This window comes from Oryctolagus cuniculus, chromosome 9 (assembly GCF_051225735.1).
Source record: "Oryctolagus cuniculus isolate XC-2025 breed Fujian yellow rabbit chromosome 9, ASM5122573v1, whole genome shotgun sequence".
Taxonomy (NCBI): Eukaryota; Metazoa; Chordata; class Mammalia; order Lagomorpha; family Leporidae; genus Oryctolagus; species Oryctolagus cuniculus.
In genome coordinates, this window is record NC_142875.1 from 16,501,087 (window position 1) to 16,519,600 (window position 18,514).

The following is an 18,514-nucleotide window of genomic DNA, read 5'->3' on the forward strand; positions in this document are numbered from 1 at the left end:
TTTTAGGCAAAGTGAGTCACAACACCATCCAGATGCAAATTAATGGAAATGTGCACTGAATTTCTTTCTTTTTGGGAAATGGCAAGGTCAGATTACAAAAGGATATGGATGCAGGAAGGAGTTTTACATTTATGACCATTATCTTAATGATCTTCGATATACCCCATGAGTTGGGCATTAATAGGGCTCAGTACTGGGGGTGGGAGATTAATAATTCATTTAAGTATGTGTATCTTAACTTTGTTTTCCATACTTTGGTAGTAGGTTCACCATGTACTGGCATCAGTTCCTGCAGAGTACTCTAAATATCTTGTCAATAACATGTTTCAGTATCAATCCTCTCCATAAGTTTGCTGAAACAGTATATGAACACAGCAAGTTAAGCAAGGCAACTTTATTACTCAGATAGGCAACAGGAGTTGATACAGGCCTAGGATGATACATTGATGCAGGCCATGGTAAAACATTCCCCTGAGACTCAGGAAAACTTCTCAAGACAGATGGTGTCTTAACTGAGTGTGCTTCATATGCCCTGCAGCTGAGGGACACTGAACACACACTGTAACCTGGGTTTTAAACCCAAGGGGCCATTTGATAAGGTGGGCTAGTGCATTGCAATATATTCTGTTTAAAAAAGGTTAGAAACAGAGCCTGGGATGTTGCAGTTACTTTTTCCTTATGTCAAGATGTTGCATTACCAGTGTATTTTTACAGTTTTTCTAAGTCAGAAGTGCATGAGAGGGTCCAGGGTTGTAGAATAGTGGGTAAAGCCACTGCCTTCAGTGTCGGCATCCCACATGGGTGCTGCTGGTTCAAGTCCTGGCTGCTCCAATTTTGATCCAGCTCTCCTGATATGGCCTGGGAAAGCAGTGGAAGATGGCCCAAGTCTTTGGGCCCCTGCACCCACATGGGAGACCCAGAAAAAGCTCCTGGCTCCTGGCTCCAGATCAGTACGGCTCCAGTTTTTGTGGCCAGTTGGGGAGTGAACCAGTGGATGGAAGACCTCTCTCTCTCTCTGTGTGTCTGCCTCTCTTTCTCTCTCTGTGTATCTCTGACTTTTAAATAAAAAAAAATAAATCTTTGAAAACAAAAAGCACAGGGGCTGATGCTGTGGTGGGAAAAAAAAGTGAATGAGTGAAATTTTGTGAAGAGCTAGGCCACCAAGGCTATCCAGGAATGTATCCAGTAATATCATCTAAGTTTTTTCCCCAGTGCTCTTTACCATTCCTAAATTTGGTTGCTCAGCATGTCATTTTGGGTGAGTTCCTGCTGTTTGGAAGTGGGATAATCTTTTTTTTTTTTTTTTTTTTTTAAGATTTGATTTATTTATTTGAGAGGTAGAGTTAGAGACAGTGAGAAAGGGCTTCTCTCTGCTGGTTCACTCCCCAAATGGCCACAATGGCTGGAGCTGTGCTGATTCGAAGCCAAGAGCCAGGAGCTTCTTCCAGGTCTCCCACGCAGGTGCAGGGGCCCAAGGACTTGAGCCATCTTCCACTGCTTTCCCAGGCCATAGCAGAAAGCTGGGTTGGAAGAGGAGCAGCGGGACTAGAACCAGCACCTATATGGGATGCTGGCGCAGCAGGTGGAGGATTAACCTACTGCACCGTAGTGCCAGCCCCAGAGTGGGATAATCTTAAATATACTGAATGTGTTGACAAAATAGGATGTAGTATTTACAAAATCTGTGCAGGGTGATCTATGAAATGAAATATAAAAAATGTGTCATGCATGTGTATATAATTTTTTATTTTATATATTTATTACATTAATTCCAAAAATATTTTAATGCCTCTGTGCTAGGAACTCTTTAAATAACAGTGAATAAATAGCATATGCTGGTATAGCAAATCTTGTAGAGGTCGCCAGAAACAGAGCAGATTTTCTGAGACTTGATTCTCTTAATTAACTATGAGAGATATGGGAAAATTGTGATGATATAACAGAAATAAAACAGGTTTTTTTAATTATAAAAAACTGAAGCAGTACAGTTCATGAAAAAGTTCATAGGAAGTAGTGGTGGTCAACCAATCTCTGATCTCTTGATAGTCTATGTAGAAAGAATATAAATGTCCCACAAATAAGATTTCATAATGATTAAAAATTTTGATATTATTTACGGTTATTTACCATAATTTCATAATATACACACATATTGGATTTGAAATGAGGTGTTTGACTAAACATTTTCTCTTTTTTTAAAATAACCATTTGAACAGAAACCAAACTCGCGGAAAATGTACTTATCTGGCTATGGTGTGGAGCTAGCGATTAAGAGTACAGAGTATAAAGCATTGGACGATACCCAAGTTAAAGGTAAGTTTTCTAGGGATGGGCATTTGACGTTACCATCGACACATGTGTCTCATGTTGGAGTTCAGGTCCCAGTTGCACTTCCGATTCTAGCTTCCTGCTAATGTGCACCTTAGCAGGCAGCAGGGATGGCTCAAGTAATTGTGTTCCTAGTACCCTCCCAGGAGGCCCAGATTCAGCTCCTGGCTTTAGCCTGGCCCTGGTCCTTTCTGTTAGAGGTATTTGGAGAGTGAAGCAGCAGATGAGAGATCTCTTTTTCTATGCCTTTCAAATAAATGAAGTGAATTTTCTGTATTTGAGTAGAATGAAAAGTTGCAGGCTTATATACTTTTGTTTTGAAAAAAAAAAAAAAAAAGCAAGATAATTGGTACTTGTACTGTGTTTCCCTGAAGCTGGAGATGAGGTGGACATGGTCCTACTTAATTTGGAATTTAACTTTAAGCTGAAAGAAATGAACAACATTACTGTGTTCCCAAAACCTCTTTAGAATAGGAAATACTATATTATTTTGCTTATACAAAGTAGTTTTCCAGTCATTTTCAGCACCACATAACAAAGGAAAGTATATGGGAGGTACACAGAGGCAATAGATGAGGCAGCTTCTGGCTAGCAATGATTGGCTTAGGAACTCAGACTGGAGTACGATCAGTATCTGTGCAAACCTGTGGTTCACTAGCAATGGAAACTTTGTCTGAAATAACTCATTTATAATGAAATTAGGGTGATTGTTTTTAAGAATGGATAAAGTCTTGTGAATTATTTAGATGAGGGAGATTCAATAGTTTTGTGATAGTCAAACTGGTATCTATCTATAGTAGTTCTAGAGGACGAAATTCTGGAGACTAAATAAAGAAATTTTGAGAGCTCATATAGAAGTCTTTTATTACCTGGCTTATTAAATTTATTTATGCCTGATTCTTGATAAAGACTTTTTTTTAAGGTTTGTTAATTTTATCTATCTATCTATCTATCTATCTATTTATTTTGACAGGCAGAGTTAGTGACAGAGAGAGAGACAGAGAGAAAGCTCTTCATTTTTCCGTTGGTTCACCCCCCAAGTGGCTGCTATGGCCGGCATGTTGCAGCCGGCGCACTGCGCTGATCTGAAGCCAGGAGCCAGGTGCCTCTCCTGGTCTCCCATGCGGGTGCAGGGCCCAAAGTCTTGGGCCATCCTCTACTGCAATCCTGGGCCACAGCAGAGAGCTGGACTGGAAGAGGAGCAACCGGGACAGGACTGGCACCCCAACCGGGACTAGAACCCGGTGTGCTGCCGCCGCAGGCGGAGGATTAGCCTAGTGAGCCATGGCGCCGGCCAAGGTTTATTGATTTTAAGAGAGTTCAAGAGAGAGAGAGGGAGAGACAGAGATCTTCCATCTTCTGGTTCACTCCCCAGATGGCTACAATGGCCAGTGCTAGGCCATACGGAAGCCAGGAGCCAGGCACTCAACCTGGTCTCACACAGGGTGGCAGGGGCCAAAGCACTTGGGCCATCTTCTGCTGATTTTCTCAGGCCATTAGCAGGGATTTGAATCAGAAGTGGAGCATCTGGGACATTAACCAGCACTCATGTGGAATGCTGGCATTGCAGGTGGGGGCTAAGCCACAATGCTGGCCCTGATGAAGAGTTTGTATTTCATTCTTTCGTATACACTCAGTGTGACTTCTGCTCAGCTTTATTTTGCTATTCAGTATGTGGTCATGGAGGCTGTGCCTTAATCATAGACTTAACTCTGGCTGCTTCTAATGAATGTACTGCAAGTAAACGTCTGTATTAGTGGAGTTTAAATACATTTTGTTATGATTTGATTGTTTTTAGACCTTGTTTATACTCGTGTGGAATGATGGTGTTCCTGGTTTTTACTTGTTGATTATTATGGCTAGTGATGCATTAAGTGTGTGGTTGTACAGTGGGTTGAAATTATGTTTTAACAAAAATTAAAAGGAGGGAGGTGGATTGGGAGATGGAGGAAAATGTGGTTATCTTCTTGGAATTGCATTTATGAAATATATGAACTCTGTTCTCTTTATATTAATAAAAAATTAAGTGATATGACCAGGTAATAAACTATAAAAAAAATTATGACTGTTAACATTTTCACCAGGCAATCACAATATCCAAAAAGTTTTTTCTATCTTATTAAACAATTCTGATGAATGTCTGATGTAATAGTACAGGAAAGACACTGAAAATATAGGAGAAATAATATGCAGATTTCATATATTTCTGTGTATCTTATATATGTAGCTCTACAGTGCTCTATAATTTAGCAACTTAAAATATGATAGTAACATAAGGCATTTCACAGCTCTCCTTGGGCTTAGAGATTTCTTTATAAAGTAAGGTTATATTTATATTTATACATACACATACATACATAGACACCTATATATATTATCTATGTTTTGTACAAAATTTTGTCACCAACCTTTGGTATATATCTGGAATGTATCTTTGCCTTGCATTCAAGATGCAGGTCCCTTTGCTACTCTTTCAGTTTATTTATTTTTGTTTCTCTCTGTGTACATGTGTCAGACTTGTAACTGGCCCTCTGCCTGTTCTTCTGTCTTCAGTTGTCTTCATTCTCACCACCCTCCAAAATAGACTTGACAGTGCTTTCAAAATGAACTTCATATAATGAAAATATGACTTTGTAATTCCATTGATGAAAATCTTTTAATGGCTTAATATAACCTCCCTCATAATTCAGGTACTATACTAGAGTAAACAGATTTTCACATTTTATTTTTCTCTACCTTAACATTCTTCCTCTCTCTGCAACACTACTATTCAAAACAATTTTCTGTTCCTTGGACACCCCTATGCTTGGGCTACATGTAAAGCCTTGATGATCTCTAATAGTATCACTCTTAGCATATGCTTTCCTTCTGCCTGTAGCCTGCCTCCCTTCTCCAGCCTTGCATTTGTTTTATACTAAGTCATGCTTATCTTTTATCATGTGTATCAATCAGTTCCTTTGAGATGGCTGCCTATTTTCCTATCTCTGTCAGAGATTGGATTTTCATTTTCTGTGTCCCTGGCAACAGGAATGGGGGGATCTTCAAAGAATTTATGGAAAATCAGTATTATGAAAAAAACTGTGGGAAGAGGGGCTAGATGGTGATATAGCAGTGGGACATTCCGAATTGCGCAAGGAAAAATAGATAATGAATAGAGGGGATACAAGCAGGCAATGGAATCGCGAGAAGTTCTCACAGAGTAGCCCAGAAGTCCACAGAGACTGCTCAGGTCCACGCTCCAGGGAGCAGAGAGGGGGGAGAGATGGTGAAGGTATAACAAAGGAGCGGTGCAGGGACTGAGCAAGGAGACAGGTTCTGCGCCCCCCATGTCCCCACAGAAAACCAAGTGAGAGGTTACTAGCCCATGGAGCTGCAGACAGTGGCAGGTGGAAAAACTCTGCAAACAGCCCTCAAGGCTCTAAGCGGGAAGGAAGCGAAATTGTAGGGGAGTGGGCGGAGAGGTTGGACACACCAGGATCCCAACTGGATGTACAGCTGGCAGGGAAAAGCCATATTGGTTGTTTACATTTTCCATTGTAAGCAGAGTGCTGCTGCATTCGCCTCCTGCTCACACATCCATAGATTGTGAGAGATACCTCACAACACGCCCCACCCAGGAACAAGGATCACAAGATTTCAGACTGATTGTTTCCCCACTATGCAAGTTATACAACAAGGAGTAATCCTAAACAGTAAAAACCCAAGATTGTTTCATGAACCAGGGAGCAGGGAGCCCAGCCACAGTAGCCAGAGCTTAACACACCAAAGCCCTGGTACCCACCTTCATCACGATCCAGAAGTAAACGAAGCTCCAGGAGGCAGAGCTGTGTGCTTCCACTTGCAACACATGGGCACATAGCAGCTCATAGCAGAGGGATATCAATTTAAAAATAAAACCAACCAGAAACCAACCAGAAATACCAAAGAACAAAGGAAAAACGCTGAATAAGAATAAAGAAGAATTTATGAACTTGACAATGGAGCATTCCAAATCTTCAATAATGGAGGCTGAAGAAGAAGAAATCGAGGATATGCCAGAAAAGGAATTCAGAAAATTAATAATCAGGTTACTTAAAAGCAATCAGAAACAAATTCAAAATCTAAATGAAAAGTGCTCCCAAGAAATTGAGATTTTAAAGAGAAGCCAGAATTAAATATTGGAAATGAAGGATTTAATAGACCAAATGAAAAATGCAGTGAAATCTCTTAACAAGAGCATAGATGAAACAGAAGAAAGAATATCAGAACTAGAAGACAAACTTCTGGTAATAATGTAGTCAGACCAAATACAAGGAGAAGAAATTAGAAAATTAAAAATCACAGTTGAAAATTTACAAGATTCTATCAAATGATCCAACATACAAATCCTAGGCACTCCAGAAGGTGTGGAAAGAGAAAACAGATTAGAAGTCCTTCTTAATGAAATTATAACAGAGAACTTCAATCATCTGGAGAAGGAAAGAGATCCAGGTACAAGAAATACACAGAACTCTCAATAAACATGACCAGAAAAGAACTTCACTATGAGACATTGTGGCAAAACTCAGTTCAGTGAAACACTAAGAACAGATCTTAAAATGTGCACAAGAGAAACGCCAAATCACATTCAGAGGAAACTCAATTAGACTCACCACGGACTTCTCATCACAAACTTCATAGGCAAGGAGACAATGGCAAGACATATTCCAAGTCCTGAGAGAAAAAAACTGCTAACCCAGAATACTGTACCCTGCAAAACTCTAATTTATGAATGAAGGTGAAATAAGGATCTTCCACAACAAATAGAAATTGAAAAAATTTGTAACTTCTCGCCCAGCCCTACAACAGATGTTCAAGAACACAGAAACACAGAAACAGGAACATCACTACAAAAGAAGATCAGTGTAGAAAATGACCCAGCAAAAGTAAAAATGAAATCCAAAATACATAAATAAGTCTATTTAAGGATACATGGCAGGGAAAAGACGATATTTAACAATAGTCACACTGAATGTAAATGGTCTCAGCTCATCAGTTAAAAGACACAGACTGGCTGAATGGATTAAAAAAGGAAACCCATCTATCTGTTGCATTCAAGAAACACCTTAGCAACAAAGATGCATGCAGACTGAAAGTGAAAGGATGGAAAAAGATAATCCATGCAAACAGAAACCAAAAAAAGCTGGTGTGGCCATCCTAATATCAACAAATAGACTTTAATACAAAAACTAGTTAAAGAGACAAGGACACTATATAATGATTAAAAGATCAATTCAACAGGAAGATGTGAATTATATTATTATATATGCCTAGTTACAGGGCACCTGGCTATTTAAAAGATTTATTAAGGAATTTAGATAAAATAGAAACACGGGACTCCGATACCCCACATTCAGCAATGGACAGATCAACCAGACAGAAAATCAGCAAGGAAACAACAGAGTTAATTGACACTATAGACCAAATTGACTCAGCAGATCTCTACAGAGCCTTTCACCCTAAATTCATAGAGTACACATTTTTTCCCTAGTCATGGAACTTTCTCTAGTATTGACCATATGCTAGGCTATAAAGTGATTCTCAGCAAATTCAAAAAAAATCAAAATCATACCATGCATCTTTTCAGACCACAATAAAATGAATCTGAAAATCACTCAAGAATCTATACATCATATGCAAGCACATGGAGAATGAACAACATGTTTCTGAATAAAGAGTGGGTCATAGAAGAAATCAAAAGAGAAATAAAAAAATTTTAGGAAATAAATGAAGACGGTGGGGCCAGTGCTGTGGAGCAGAGGCTAAAGACGCTGCCTTCAGTGCCAATATCCCATTTGGGTGCTGGTTTTGTAGGACCCCAAAAGCGGTGTCCTCTTGTGACGACCCCAGAAACACAGACTCCGGACCAGACGATGCAATAGAACAGGAGGTAATTTTATTTCATTTGTACAAATGGGCCCTCTACTGCTGCAAGCAGCAAGCAAGCGAGAGGAGCCCCGAGCAGCTATCTCACACAGCTTTTAAAGGGCAAAACCACAAAATTAACATATTATAGGCTGGCGTAAGTTCATTGGATAATTTTCAGTAGCGGGCCTTGTATGGCAGTCTAAAAGTGGTAATGTCGGTGGAAAAGTACTAGGTCAAAGGGATACATTAGGGGAGGGGGTCTCTAGGAGAGAGGAATAGGTTGCTACGTGCCTTGCAGCTTTCTTTGTTAACCTTGAGCAAGCGTAGGGAAGGGGCTTATCTACAAGGCAGGTGTTCTGTGTATCTCTGGTTAGTAGCTGACTGCTTTCTCTGTGAACCGGTTTACTCCCCATTTCCCAAGGCCGTCTCTGGAACGGTTTGTCTCAGGAGCCCCATTTTTTTATGGTGGCTCTTGGCTCCTTTCAGTTTGAGTCCTGGCTGCTCCACTTCTGATCCAGCTCTCTGCTATAGCCTGGGAAAGCAGCAGAAGATGGCCCAAGTCCTTGGGACCCTGCACTCACCTGGGAGACCTGAAAGAAGCTCTTTTAATTCCACATGAATATTGAAGTACTCTTGTCCCTTTGTGGCTTTTTTTTTTAAAGTTTTATTTTATTTATTTGAAAGGCAAAGTGACAATGAGAGAAGGAGTGAAAGATCTTCCCTCCACTTGTTCACTCCCCAAACAGTCAAAATAGCCAAGACTAAGCCCAGCTGAAGCCAGGAAGCTGGACCCCATGTTGGTCTCCCATGTGAGTGACTGGATCTCAAGTACTTGGGCCATCATCCACTGCTTTTCCAGGTGTATTAGCAGGGAGCTCTATCAGATGCAGAGCAGCCATGACTTGAACTGGTGTTCCCTTATGGGATGCCAGCATTGCACGTGGCAACTAAATCTGTTGCACTAGAATCAGGGCCTCTCTATGTGCCTTCTTTCAAAAACGTTCTATATAGTGTATTAGAATTGTATATTATTTTCTGCCAAGTATGGCCAATATCATTTCCATCTGTCTTCTTGGTGTATGAATGAATGGACAGGAGATAAAGGAGGATTAATCAAAGCACCGGTGTTTTTACTTGTAGTCTTAGAGATACAGAGCTCTAGAAGAGTAAGGAAGGAGAAGTTCACTTGCTTGAGTGCTAATGGGAGCAACCCAATACTGTCAGAGGCCACAATTCTTAGAATCCAAAAGTACCCTTCAAATATCTCACTTTTCTGTGGTGTAGCCAGCTAAGCCTCCACCTATGGTGCCGGCATCTCATATGGATGCTGGTTCATGTGTTGGCTGCTCCTCTTCCAATCCAGCTCTCTGCTATGGCCTGAGAAAGCAGTAGAAGATGGCCCAAGTGCTTGGGACCCTGCACCTGTGTGGGAGACCTGGAAGAAGCTCCTGGCTTTGAAGAGGCTCAGTTTCGGCAGTTGTAGCCATTTAGGGAGTAAACCAGCAGATCAAAGACCTTTCTCTCTGTCTTTCCCTCTCTCTCTGTCTCTCAAATAAAAAAATAAAATCTTTAGGAGAGCTTGGGAGCCCACAGTTCGGGACACCAGCGGCAGACTCAACACACCAGCGCTGGAACGCGAGGTGAGCCGAACCTCAATAACCCGAGACACCGGCAGGCAAGCGGAGAGAGGAGACTAGAGGGAACGACCCCCGGGGCGGGGGGGACTTCACCAAGCTAACTGGAAGAGAGAGAGAGGGAAAAAAAAAAAAAAGGTGACTGGTACGGACATGGGTTTCTCTCTCTCCGCTCACCTCTCAAGGGCGAGCAAGACAAAGAGCAGGCGCCATCTTGGACATGCGTCATAAGCAGAGTGACCTCAGGTCTGCACCGGCCCTGAGCCTAGCAGTAAAACCTGACTCTGGGTGGGGCGAATTAACAGGAGATTAGGACCTAGTAAATTTGTGGTGCTACTGAACTGAGACTGTGAAAAAAGAGACGGTGGGGGAGAGAACTCACGGAATTCACGTGAGCACTCTCCAGAGACGCTACAATTCCGTAACTTTGGCAACCCAGTGGGAGACTGAAGGAGAATTTGAGCCCACTCCGAGGGCCGAACAGATTCCCTGTGTGGTCCTTGGGAAAGAGCTTCCGATCTCTGGCTCCTGTGGGTATATCATTTGCCTGCTAACTACCTCCAACTTCGTTCAGCTGTGCAGAATAACTTCCCTTTTGAATCAAAAAAAAAGAGAGAGAGAGAGAGAGAGAGAGGTTTACCACGCCTAACCTGGGAGTGTCACCTTTGGCACACCAAACAGAGCTCTCAGGCCACACCCATCTCAAGCCCTAAGGCTCCATCAAAAACAGATAGTCCACTTAATCTAGAGTCATAGTATAACAAGAAAAAGCACCACAGTGAAGAAACCAAATATCTCCAATATGACAAATAACAAACGCAAAAACCAAGGTAATAAAAACAAGGAAGTCACCATGAAGCCCTCAAATGAAAAAGACACCCCAATTCAAGATTATGAGGATGATGACATAGAAGAAATGCAAGAAGCAGATCTCAAAAAATTGATAAGAACATTAAGAAGTTCTCAAAAACAAATTCTTGAACTACAGAAATCCTTAATGGACAAGATAGAAAATCTCTCTCGTGAAAATGAAATATTAAGGAGGATTCAAAATGAAACGAAACAACTAGTACAACAGGAAACTGGGATAGTGACTGAAGTGAAGAATTCAATAGATCAAATGAAAAACACAATAGAGAGCCTTACAAACAGAATGGGAGAAGCAGAAGAGAGAATATCGGACTTAGAAGACAGAGAACAGGAAAGGATACAGTCAGACCAAAGAAAAGACGAGGAAATTAGAAATCTAAAACATATTGTCGGGAATCTTCAGGATACTATTAAAAAACCCAACATTTGGGTTCTAGGAGTTCCTGAAGGCATGGAGAGGGAGAAAGGATTAGAAGGCCTTTTTAGTGAGATATTAGCAGAAAATTTCCCAGGTTTGGAGAAGGACAGAGACATCCTAGTACAGGAAGCTCACAGAACCCCTAATAAACACGACCAAAAGAGATCCTCACCACGACACGTTGTAATTAAACTCTCCACAGTGAAACATAAAGAAAAGATCCTAAAATGTGCAAGAGAGAAACGTCAGATTACTCTCAGAGGATCTCCAATCAGACTCACAGCTGACTTCTCATCAGAAACTCTACAAGCTAGGAGGGAATGGCGAGATATAGCCCAGGTACTAAGAGAGAACAACTGCCAGCCCAGAATATTATATCCTGCAAAGCTATCATTTATGAATGAAGGTGAAATAAAGACTTTTCATAGCAAACAGAAATTGAAAGAATTTGTTGCCACTCGTCCAGCCCTGCAAAAGATGCTTAAAGATGTGTTACACACAGAAACAAAGAAACACGGTCATCAATATGAAAGAAGGTAAAGGAAGGAAACCAAGGAAGGAAACCTCACAGCAAAAGATCACAGGGAATTCAAAGCATATATTAGAACTAAGTTACCACTTATCATTAGTCACATTGAACGTGAATGGCCTGAACTGTCCAGTTAAAAGACACTGTTTGGCTGATTGGGTTAAGGAACAAAACCCATCTATTTGCTGCTTACAAGAAACACATCTTTCCAACAAAGATCCATACAGACTGAAAGTGAAAGGCTGGAAAAAGATCTACCATGCCAACAGAAATGAAAAAAGAGCAGGCGTAGCCATCTTAATTTCAGACACCATAAACTTTACCACAAAAACCGTTAAGAGAGACAAAGAGGGACACTACATAATGATTAAGGGATCAATTCAACAGGAAGATATAACAATTATCAATGTATATGCACCTAACTACAGGGCACCAGTTTATCTAAAAGATTTGTTAACGGACTTAAAGGGAGACTTAGACCCCAATACAATAGTACTGGGGGACTTCAATACTCCACTCTCAGAAATAGACAGATCAATAGGACAGAAGATCAACAAGGATACAGTAGATTTAAACGACACTATAGCCCAAATGGATCTAACAGATATCTACAGAACTTTCAATCCTACAGCTAAAGATTATACATTCTTGTCAGCAGTACATGGAACCTTCTCTAGGATTGACCACATACTAGGCCATAAAGCAAGTCTCAGCAAATTCAAAAGAATTAGAATCATAGCATGCAGCTTCTCAGACCATAAAGGAATGAAGTTGGAAATGAACAACTCAGGAATCCCTAGAGCATACGCAAACACATGGAGATTGAACAACATGCTCCTGAATGAACAATGGGTCATAGAAGAAATCAAAAGAGAAATCAAAAACTTTCTGGAAGTAAATGAGGATAACAGCACAACATACCAAAACTTGTGGGATACAGCAAAAGCAGTGTTAAGAGGAAAGTTTATATCAATAGGTGCCTACATCAAGAAATTGGAAAGGCACCAAATAGATGAGCTTTCTATTCACCTCAAGGATCTAGAAAACCTACAGCAAACCAGACCCAAATCTAGTAGAAGAGAAATAATTAAAATCAGAGAAGAAATCAACAGGATTGAATCAAGAAAAACATGACAAAAAATCAGCCAAACGAGGAGCTGGTTTTTTGAAAAAATAAACAAAATTGACACCCCATTGGCCCAACTAACTAAAAAAAGAAGAGAAAAGACCCAAATCAATAAAATCAGAGATGAAAAAGGAAATGTAACAACAGACACCACAGAAATAAAAAGAATCATCAGAAATTACTACAAGGACTTGTATGCCAGCAAACAGGGAAACCTATCAGAAATGGATAGATTCCTGGACACATGCAGCCTACCTAAATTGAACCAGGAAGACATCGAAAACCTAAACAGACCCATAACTGAGACAGAAATTGAAACAGTAATAAAGGCCCTCCCAACAAAGAAAAGCCCAGGACCAGATGGATTCACTGCTGAATTCTACCAGACATTTAAAGAAGAACTAACTCCAATTCTTCTCAAACTATTCAGAACAATCGAAGAAGAGGGAATCCTCCCAAATTCTTTCTATGAAGCCAGCATCACCTTAATTCCTAAGCCGGAAAAAGATGCAGCACTGAAAGAGAATTACAGACCAATATCCCTGATGAACATAGATGCAAAAATCCTCAATAAAATTCTCGCCAATAGAATGCAACAACACATCAGAAAGATCATCCACCCAGACCAAGTGGGATTTATCCCTGGCATGCAGGGATGGTTCACTGTTTGCAAAACAATCAGTGTGACACACCACATTAACAGACTGCAGAAGAAAAACCATATGATTATCTCAATAGACGCCGAGAAAGCATTTGATAAAATACAACACCCGTTCATGATGAAAACTCTAAGCAAACTGGGTTTGGAAGGAACATTCCTCAATACAATCAAAGCAATCTATGAAAAACCCACAGCCAACATCCTATTGAATGGGGAAAAGTTGGAAGCATTTCCACTGAGATCTGGGACCAGACAGGGATGTCCACTCTCACCACTGCTATTCAATATAGTTCTGGAGGTTCTAGCCAGAGCTATTAGGCAAGAAAAAGAAATTAAAGGGATACAAATTGGGAAGGAAGAACTCAAACTATCCCTCTTTGCAGATGACATGATTCTTTATTTAGGGGACCCAAAGAACTCTACCAAGAGACTATTGGAACTCATAGAAGAGTTTTGCAAAGTAGCAGGGTATAAAATCAATGCACAAAAATCAACAGCCTTTGTATACACAGACAATGCCATGGCTGAGGAAGAACTTCTAAGATCAATCCCATTCACAATAGCTACAAAAACAATCAAATACCTTGGACTAAACTTAACCAAGGACGTTAAAGATCTCTACGATGAAAATTACAAAACCTTAAAGAAAGAAATAGAAGAGGATACCAAGAAATGGAAAAATCTTCCATGCTCATGGATTGGAAGAATCAATATCATCAAAATGTCCATTCTCCCAAAAGCAATTTATAGATTCAATGCAATACCAATCAAGATACCGAAGACCTTCTTCTCAGATCTGGAAAAATTGGTGCTGAAATTTATATGGAGGCACAAGAGACCTCGAATAGCTAAAGCAATCTTGTACAACAAAAACAAAGCCGGAGGCATCACAATACCAGATTTCAGGACATACTACAGGGCAGTTGTAATCAAAACAGCATGGTACTGGTACAGAAACAGATGGATAGAACAATGGAACAGAATTGAAACACCAGAAATCAACCCAAACATCTACAGCCAACTTATATTTGATCAAGGATCTAAAACTAATTCCTGGAGCAAGGACAGTCTATTCAATAAATGGTGCTGGGAAAACTGGATTTCCATGTGCAGAATCATGAAGCAAGACCCCTACCTTACGCCATACACAAAAATCCACTCAACATGGATTAAAGACCTAAATCTACGACCTGACACCATCAAGTTACTAGAGAACATTGGAGAAACCCTTCAAGATATTGGCACAGGCAAAGAGTTTCTGGAAAAGACCCGGGAGGCACAGGCAGTCAAAGCCAAAATTAACTATTGGGATTGCATCAAATTGAGAAGTTTCTGTACTGCAAAAGAAACAGTCAGGAGAGTGAAGAGACAACCAACAGAATGGGAAAAAATATTTGCAAACTATGCAACAGATAAAGAGTTAATAACCAGAATCTACAAAGAGATCAAGAAACTCCACAAAAACAAAACCAACAACCCAATTAAGAGATGGGCCAAGGACCTCAATAGACATTTTTCAAAAGAGGAAATCCAAATGGCCAACAGGCACATGAAAAAATGTTCAAGGTCATTAGCAATCAGGGAAATGCAAATCAAAAGCACAATGAGGTTTCACCTCACCCCGGTTAGAATGGCTCACATTCAGAAATCTACCAACAACAGATGCTGGCGAGGATGTGGGGAAAAAGGGACACTAACCCACTGTTGGTGGGAATGCAAACTGGTCAAGCCACTATGGAAGTCAGTCTGGAGATTCCTCAGAAACCTGAAGATAACCCTACCGTTCGACCCAGCCATCCCACTCCTTGGAATTTACCCAAAGGAATTTAAATTGGCAAACAAAAAAGCGGTCTGCAGCCTAATGTTTATTGCAGCTCAATTCACAATAGCTAAGACCTGGAACCAACCTAAATGCCCATCAACGGTAGACTGGATAAAGAAATTATGGGATATGTACTCTTTAGAATACTATACCGCAGTAAGAAACAACGAAATCCAGTCATTTGCAACAAAATGGAGGAATCTGGAACACATCATGCTGAGTGAAATAAGCCAGTCCCAAAGGGACAAATACCATATGTTCTCCCTGATCGGTGACAACTGACTGAACACCAAAAAGGAAACCTGTTGAAGTGGAATGGACACTATGGGAAACGGTGACTTGATCAGCATAGCCCTGACTGTTAATGAACAACTTAATACATTATCCCTCTTAGTAGTTTTTTTGTCTGTTCTACTTAATATGACTGGTTTAATTCTGTAATTAATACACAGTTATTCTTAAGTGTTAAAAATTAACTGAAATGTGATCCCTGTTAAACATAAGAGTGGGAATAAGAGAGGGAAGAGATGTATAATTTGGGACATGCTCAAGCTGACTTGCCCCAAATGATGGAGTTAAAAACATACCAGGGGATTCAAATTCAATCCCATCAAGGTGGCATGTACCAATGCCATCTCACTAGTCCAAGTGATCAATTTCAGTTCACAATTGATCATAATGAAAGGACTAAGAGTCAAAGGGAGCACATACACAAGTCTAGTACCTGCTAACACTAACCGATAGAATAAATAAAGGGGAGAGTGATCCAACATGGGAAGTGAGATACTCAGCAGACTCATAGAATGGCAGATGTCCTAAATAGCACCCTGGCCTCAGAATCAGCCCTAAAGGCATTCGGATCTGGCTGAAAAGCCCATGAGAGTCTTTCAGGCATGGAAAGCCAAGACACTCTGGCAAAAGATCTCAGCGAGTGAGATCCCAGTGGAAAGAACAGGTCTTCAAAGAAGGAGGTACCTTTCTCTGAAGGGAGGAGAGAACCTCCACTTTGACTATGACCTTGTCTAAACAAGATAAGAATCGGAGAACTCAGAGGGCTTCCATAGCCTTGGAAACTCATGACTGGAGCATAGGGAGATTACTGATGCCATAGACAGGAGTGTCAATTGGTAAAGTCAACAACAGGAGTCACTGTGCACTTACTCCTCATGTAGGATCTCTGTCCTTAATGTGCTGTGCATTGAGATTTAATGCTATAATGAGTACTCAAATAATATATTTCACTTTGTGTTTCTATGGGGGTGCAAATTGTTGAAATCTTTACTTAATGCATACTAAACTGATCCTCTGTAAAAAAAAAAAAAAAAAAAAAAAAAAGAAAGAAAAGAAAAGAAACTATCAACTCCCAACTTGACTCTCACTGGGATTAAACATGACAATAGGTCTGATCTGATTTCATCATCATTTAAAAAAAATCATCTATTATTTTTCACTTTATGTTTCTGTGTGGGAGCAAACTGTTGAAATCCTTACTTAATGTATACTAAGCTGATCTTCTGTATATTAAGATAATCGAAAATGAATCTTGATGTGAATGGAAGGGGAGAGGGAGTGGGAAAGGGGAGGGTTGTGGGTGGGAGGGACGGTATGGGGGGGAAGCCATAGTAATCCATTATTCGTACTTTGGAAACGTATATTCATTAAATAAAAGTTAAAAAAAAAATAAAATAAAATCTTTAAAAAAATTCCACTTTACTGTGTGTTATAATTATTTGGTAAATTAGGGACTATAAAATATTACATGCCTTTTTCTTTGAGGCTGTGACTTTTGGTGTTTTTGTGAAGATTACTTGATTTTCTTTAAGGGTATCAGAAATATGCTAGGGACCTGTGCTGTGGTGTAGGGAGTAAAACCACTGATTGTAGTTCTGGCATTGGTTTGAGTCCCAGCTGCTCCACTGCCAACCCACCCAGCTCTCTGCTATGGTTTGGGAAAGCAGTAGAAGATGGCCCAAGTCCACGTGGGAGACCTGGAAGAAGCTCTTGGTTTCAGATCAGCCCAGCTCCGGCCGCTGTGGGCATTTTTTGGAGTAAACCAGCAGATGGAAGTCAGTCCCTCCCTTCCTCCTCCTGTCCCTCCCTCCCTCCCTCCCTCCCTCTTTCTCCCTCTCTCTCTCTTTCTCTCTCTCTCTGCCTTTCTGTAGCTACCTTTTAAATAAATAATTTTTTTTAAAAAAAGGGAAGTATGCCAGAACTCATATTTGTCAGTGTTTGGAACTTTTGTCTATTATAAAAGCTAAAGTTGGAATTTGTTGCAAGCTCTTTGTCTATCATTTTTTATTGTAACAGAGTTTACTATGAAATCTATAAAACATTTATTATGAGTGTCAAATATTTACTAATCCAAACCTGCGTACATTCATGTATATATGCTTGTCCGTGAAGGTAACAAATTTAATTCCATTTGATTATTATCTTTTATTATATGTTCTTTTCCAACTCTGTGGATACTTTTTATTTTGATTTTATTTTATTTTTTTTATCCAAGATACAGCTGTGACTAATACTACTGTAGAAGACGAGACTGGAGCAAATGAAGTTCAAGGATTTCTCTTTGGGAAGCTCAAGTAAGTCTGAACTGGAATTGGTATTACTATGCCCTTTTGTTTCTAAAGGCTGTGTTGCTATATGTTTCTCCTTTCATACATGTGTGTGTGAGTGAGAGTGTGGATAAGCAACACACAACCAATGACAAAAAGCTAGGGAAAGAAAAAAAAATTGAAAAAAAAAAATCACTGCTACCACCACTAATTCCACAGCTGTTAGATTATTATTACTCTTACATTTTGCTATATATCTTTTCAGCCTGTCTGTGATCCTTCTATAGCTGCTTGTAAATGCATGCATAACATTATTTTGCACAGTGAAATTGTACTGTGCAACTGCTTTTATCATGGCCTATGGGATATTCCATCATTAACTAAAATAAGGTCCTAGAATCGGACTTTAGTTTTTGTCCTTCCTTTATTTACCAGTTTATGGGCATCTCATATTTTCCCTAGCAGAAATCAGAGAAAAACACACCTAAGACAAGGTATAGCTACTTCTTGAAATTTTTCATGCCTACCTCAAAATTTCCCTCATAAATTTGTACTAATTCCTACCTCTACACTTACTTCAGTATGTGAATGTGTCTCTTTCCCTGAACTTTACTAAACACTGAGAATAGTTTTAAAGTCTTTGTCAGTTTCATAGGTGAAATGGTGTATTTATTTTAAATTT

General features: G+C 40.0%; 1 protein-coding gene across 10 annotated transcripts in view; it reads left to right on the forward strand.

Annotated features, from left to right (window-relative positions):
* The window catches only part of UGGT2 (UDP-glucose glycoprotein glucosyltransferase 2), a 246,604-nt gene that overhangs the window by 56,702 nt on the left and 171,388 nt on the right, over positions 1-18,514 (forward strand). For all 10 annotated transcript variants that reach the window (XR_016212759.1, XR_016212760.1, XR_016212758.1 and 7 more), the window contains 2 exons: positions 2,217-2,313; positions 17,781-17,859. Coding sequence is in view for 6 of the 10 variants with exons in the window: in XM_089303495.1 (XP_089159621.1) it covers positions 2,217-2,313; positions 17,781-17,859 (176 nt within the window). In the remaining 4 variants the exon portion in view is untranslated. The remainder of the gene's footprint in view (positions 1-2,216; positions 2,314-17,780; positions 17,860-18,514) is intronic.